The sequence below is a fragment of the Limulus polyphemus genome, unplaced genomic scaffold (genome assembly GCF_000517525.1).
Source record: "Limulus polyphemus unplaced genomic scaffold, Limulus_polyphemus-2.1.2 Scaffold5208, whole genome shotgun sequence".
In the NCBI taxonomy this organism is placed as follows: domain Eukaryota; kingdom Metazoa; phylum Arthropoda; class Merostomata; order Xiphosura; family Limulidae; genus Limulus; species Limulus polyphemus.
The window spans coordinates 51,215-57,554 of record NW_013670818.1 but is presented as its reverse complement, the minus strand read 5'-3'; the positions used below and the strand labels follow the sequence as shown (position 1 = coordinate 57,554).

Sequence of the window (6,340 nt, the reverse complement as noted above, 5' to 3'; positions counted from 1 at the left end):
CAGTTTAACGTTGAATATTATTTATGATTTTATATCAAGAGGTATTTTAAGAATGTGAAATAAGAAAAACTTCATATGAATGTTGCCCACATTACCAAAAAAGAAAGAACCATCAGTGCCATGGGAGAAGAGGCGAGCAAGATTCAGGCTTCCTGCCAGGATGAAGCGAGCCTATCATGAAGACCTAACACAGCAGTTTATTTTAGATGAACACCATTTATGATACAAATTCTAAATAAAACTAACAACAGTTCACCAACAGTGCAACAAAAAAACTTTGCTTAGCATGAGAAAGATAAAGCAGATGGATGGCATGACAAAATCAAGAAAGCTTAGAAAAAATAGGATAATAGAAGCAGAGGGAAAACAATTGACACGATCAAATGAAACTCATAAAGAAGCAAAGAAAAGAAGACATTGATGATGAAAGACATGCAAATAGGTTCTGGCCCCATATCTTCCCCGAACAGTTAGATGTTTTTGAAGAATATTGAATATCAATTAGGTTGAATTATTTTATCATGATGTTTACTGTCAAACCTTTTAGAGTTAGTATTTATTATAAACAATGAGATTTCTTTTTATTTGTTTTTAGAGTTAAGAACTTGCTCATCAACAGAATTTCAATGTGACAACCAAAAGTGTGTACCAACCAGATGGCAGTGTGACAATGAAGATGACTGTGGGGACAAGTCTGATGAAAATCCAGCCATTTGCAGTAAGTTTGTGTTTCAAATTGAAAATAGAATAACATAGTTGTTACATTATTTTTTGGTTTCTATTTTTCAAAAAAAAAATGTTACTTTACAAGAATCATGTTTTGTTATACATTTATATTGCTGTGAAAATGCATAGACATGTCAATTTTCAGATATGTAGATGCAAAAAGGTGGAGTTGGTACAGAAAACTGATAAAACTGCTCAGATACTCTTTGTAACATGTTCAATCTGTGTGTGTATTTATTCTCATGTTTGCATACTTTTCAAATTTAAGATATTCCAAAAGATTGGAAATAAGTTGATAACACGTTCAGTATCAGCATTTGAATTCTGAAGTATTCATGTTAACAAGTTTCTTTATCATATATATATTCTGATACTGCACATCTTTGATTACTGCCCTCTATATGCTAAAATTTTTTTTGCATGCCACAAGCCTTGAGCTCCCACATACCCCACAATCAACGTGGTTCTCCGCATCTCGTATGCAAGTCCTCATGCGACAACCCTCCACCAATAGGAGTGCAACACACCCTCCTGATGCATGTGGCTCCCTCTATTTGATTTTTCTGAACTATCGCTTCTTGTTAGGCAGTGATCTTAAATAGACATTTTTCAATTGTGCTCTCTTCGTGTGTTTATTTAATATTTTTTTTTGCAAGGTAATGACTTTTTCTTTTTTTCTGTAGTTTTTTTGCCACAAAAAATGACTTTTGTTTATCTTTTTTTTTATTCTTCACCATTTATGTTGATTCTGATGTTCATATCACAATTTCCAGTACCCTTACACAGGCCTCAGGTTGGAGGGTCTTGACCAACGATTTTTCACCAATTATTTGCTGGGAGATTGATCATTATGTGAGTCAACCTCCTTCTTCTGATAATCTTTGACTTCCTCCTGAATCTTCCAAACCTGTTCATGGCAAGGAGGATTTTAACAGCCTTTTTTCTCCACCTATGTCGTGTCTTCTCAAGGTTCTCCTGCAAAATCTGCTAGGCTTAATTAACTTGGCTCTTTTGGATATGATGTCTCGGGTGTTTTCAATTTCATCCGTTTGCCCAATTTCATATGATCATGTTTTTTCCTTATTACATCATACCCCCTTCCTTAGAGTACCTTGTATTCCCTCCTTCTCCTGACATCGGGGGTTCAGTTGAGAGCAGGTGCTAGCATGCCTCACCCTTCACAGGGTTACTATCCTGTTACTGTTTCCCATCCTGCAACGTCCCATCCTTTACCACTAGGGATTCAACAAGTCATCATGCTTCTCGATGTAGGATTAATCGTCACCAACAGTTCTGGTCCAGTGGGGGTTGTTCCCCTATGGCAGGAATTCACTACTGATAGCCTGATCAACCCTTTCTCAACTCCCACCAATTGGAGCCACTTCTTCCACTGTTTCCAGTCTTTCACCTTGAAAAAACAAAAGATTAGCGAATACCAGAACTATACCAGTTGTGTATTGCAATGAACCATTATGACATGTACACCTCTCATCAAACATCATGAAGATCTAATTTAGTAGATGACATAAAACATTTCTTTTGCTTGCATAAAATTCTTAACTTACATAATTTGCAAATGATCATCTATAATTAGCCTACAAGCATATATCAACATATGCATAAAAACAGATATGCTATTGATATAAATTATAGCCATTGCTTAATACATTTTGATATGAAAATGGTAATTAAACCGTGCCTGTGTGTGAAGGATGACCCTGAAAATCCCCTCCATTTATCCCACACACAGTTTTCCTTCCTTTGTCTTCCTCTTACAACTCTCATATAGCACTGGTCCACCATGCACCTTGTTTGTTGGGTGGAGAAATAAATAGATTTGGATGATTATGTATCACAGAGTCCACTGACTCTATTACACGGAATCATCCAACAAGGTCCAGTTATTTAAAAGAAAACATAGTAGAATAATTTTGTAGATTTTAAAGTATTCATATGCAAACTTGAAAATAATAATGCCGTTAAAAATCACACATTTTAATAGTTATTCAAATATCTTTGAATATTTCTTGTTATTATAGGTAACAAAACCTGTGGACCTGAGGATTTTACCTGTTTATCAAGTGAAGGTACTTGTATACCTAACACATGGAGATGTGATGGTCAGAGTGATTGTCCAGATGCATCTGATGAAAATACAGATTGTCGTAAGTCCCTTACTACTTTTTTTAAGTTTACAGAAAATATTTTATTAGTCAATTCCAAACATGTATGTATGTCCAGTAAGTTAAAAATTAGTAGACTAAAAGTTATCAACATATCACTCCATGACATTCTTCGATACATAATTCTAGTCTTGCATTTGGATTGGTTTAGTCAGAAGTGTGGAAAAGATTGGGAACTGAGAAAACGGGTAACCTTGTATTTCTTTTAAAAGCAATGAACAATGGTCGTTAAAAGATGGCAAAATGAAATGTTAAAAATGTAAATAAATGTTTTTAACATGAAGAATTTACATTTAAATCAAAGTATAAAAAAAAGGATTTAAATAAATTTGGAGTTCATTCAAACGTGTCTTGTAGTGAAAGTTTTGTAAAAGACCCAGACTGTTGCTGGAATTTAACTTTGTATTATTCAGAATAAAAGGAAAATAACATACCTGGTTATGAGTAGGATTGAATCTTATATTTTTATATTATCATCACTTTGATAAAATCTAACAAATTACCTTTTAACTTCTTTTTTTCACATGCTCATTGCAACTAAAGATCCATATTTTCCTATTAATAAGATTCAAAAGAAACGCATCTCTGTTTATTGTTAAAAAAAACAAAAACTACCTCTATATTATTTGAATAAACATTTTCAGTTCTTACTTAGTCAATAATCAAGGCAATTATGTTAACACAGTGTTTAACTCTTTCCATACAGGCACTCTTTTCTGCTCATGTCACAAGGTTTTACTTAGTAATATTCAAAATGTAATCAAAATACTTTTATTATCCTGCTGTAGGAGTAAACTTGGCTTAAAAATGAAGCTAATAATAAAAAATGTTAAAATCATACAAGACTTAAATTCTTATTTAAAAAAAATCCTCAATTTCTTTTAGTATGGGAATTGGGAAATTTCTGTAGGTATTTACTCTTCTCTGATTTATTTGCCACCTCTCCGAGAAGTATGGAATTTAACTCTGCTCGGGCATCATTTACTGTGTAGGTCATGAGGTTTTAGTCACATTCAAAATTTAATTAAACTCATTTTGTTTATATTATGCAATTAGTATAGCATAAAATTATAACCTATAATCCATATTCTAATAGTATACTAGTTTTAAGTTCTTAAATTTATAACGCAATGTTTAAAAAAAATTCCCGAATTTCCCCTAGTGAGATATGTGACATATTTTCTCTAGGCTTCCTCTCATCTCTATTTTATTCACCACCCCTCCAATAAGTACAAAATTCAACATAAATTACTCACTACAAAATTGTCATTGCTCAAGACAAACCATAAAGTTTTATAGCCTTCAATCTTGTTTGGTTACAGAGCCATCAAATGTAAAATCAGACCCCTCTTGCTCACCCACCTGTCACAGTTTCACTTTCAGTATTCTATGTACTATGTTCTGTATAACCAATAGAAAGCCAAGGTTTTCATCTATCAAATAATGTATTATATTATGTTGTTTTCTGAACAGAAAATTGTCATTTTCTCTGTTAGTACAAGCTTTGATCCCATGGGAAACATATCAATTAGCTTGGATAAATTTGTAATGAACGACTCTTGTCGCATAGTTGGAAAGGTAGAAAAATTGTGATAGTTTGGGGAAATTGTCTGCTTTCTTGCGTGTTATTATTCAATGTCCTTTCGTGAATTATTTAATTACATAACAATTATTTAGTGCATTACTACCATTAGTATAAAAAAAAATGTAGGGTTAAGTGTCATCGACAGTCGACAGCAAAAAAAAAGATCTGGGATAAGTACTGTATTTCTTGTTTTTGTGTTTATTCTTTATTTAATATTATAAATGTAACTAAAATGTAAAAATAGGAATCTCTCTAGCTTAGTTAAGGTTAGCTTATTTAAAATGAATAATAATATAATAAAAATGTTTCATGAGTCTTCCAAGTCTGGTCTTTATTCTATACTTGAAGACTTCATTCTTCCAAGTGTGGTATTTATACTATATTTGAAGACTTAATTCTTCTAAGTATGGTCTTTATTCTATATTTGAAGACTTAATTCTTCCAAGTCTGATCTTTATTCTATACTTGAAAACTTCATTCTTCCAAGTGTGGACTTTATTCTATACTTGAAGACTTCATTCTTCCAAGTGTGGTATTTATACTATATTTGAAGACTTAATTCTTCTAAGTATGGTCTTTATTCTATATTTGAAGACTTAATTCTTCCAAGTCTGGTCTTTATTCTATACTTGAAAACTTCATTCTTCCAAGTGTGGACTTTATTCTATACTTGAAAACTTCATTCTTCCAAGTCTGGTCTTTATTCTATACTTGAAGACTTAATTCTTCTAAGTGTGGTCTTTATTCTATACTTGAAGACTTCATTCTTCCAAGTGTGGTCTTTATTCTATACATGAAGACTTTGTTCTTCCAAAAGTGTGGTCTTTATTCTATACTTGAAGACTTGTTCTTCCAAAAGTGTGGTCTTTATTCTATACATGAAGACTTCATTCTTCCAAGTGTGGTCTTTATTCTACACTTGAAGACTTCATTCTTCCAAGTGTGGTCTTTATTCTACACTTGAAGACTTCGTTCTTCCAAAAGTGTGGTCTTTATTCTACACTTGAAGACTTCGTTCTTCCAAAAGTGTGGTCTTTATTCTACACTTGAAGACTTCGTTCTTCCAAAAGTGTGGTCTTTATTCTACACTTGAAGACTTCATTCTTCCAAGTGTGGTCTTTATTCTATACTTGAAGACTTCATTCTTCCAAGTGTCATCTTTATTCTATATTTGAAGACTCAATTCTTCCAAGTGTGGTCTTTATTCTATACTTGAAGACTTCATTCTTCCAAGTGTGGTCTTTATTCTATACTTGAAGACTCAATTCTTCCAAGTGTGGTCTTTATTCTATACTTGAAGACTTCATTCTTCCAAGTGTGGTCTTTATTCTATACTTGAAGACTTCATTCTTCCAAGTGTGGTCTTTATTCTATACTTGAAGACTTCATTCTTCCAAGTGTGGTCTTTATTCTATACTTGAAGACTTAATTCTTCCAAGTGTCGTCTTTATTCTATATTTGAAGACTTAATTCTTCTAAGTGTCGTCTTTATTCTATATTTGAAGACTTCATTCTTCCAAGTGTGGTCTTTATTCTATACTTGAAGACTTCATTCTTCCAAGTGTGGTCTTTATTCCATACTTGAAGACTTCATTCTTCCAAGTGTGGTCTTTATTCCAAACTTGAAGACTTCATTCTTCCAAGTGTGGTCTTTATTCCATACTTGAAGACTTCATTCTTCCAAGTGTGGTCTTTATTCCATACTTGAAGACTTCATTCTTCCAAGTGTGGTCTTTATTCCAAACTTGAAGACTTCATTCTTCCAAGTGTGGTCTTTATTCTATACTTGAAGACTTCATTCTTCCAAGTGTGGTCTTTATTCTATATTTGAAGACTTAATTCTTCC

The 6,340-nt window shown here is 32.7% G+C and overlaps 1 protein-coding gene across 1 annotated transcript in view; it reads left to right on the top strand.

Moving 5' to 3' along the window:
- Positions 1-6,340, top strand: part of LOC106472273 (low-density lipoprotein receptor-like) — a 50,413-nt gene that overhangs the window by 11,361 nt on the left and 32,712 nt on the right. Inside the window, exons 3-4 of the mRNA XM_022400869.1 lie at positions 596-718; positions 2,766-2,891. Coding sequence (XP_022256577.1) covers positions 596-718; positions 2,766-2,891 — 249 coding nt within the window. The remainder of the gene's footprint in view (positions 1-595; positions 719-2,765; positions 2,892-6,340) is intronic.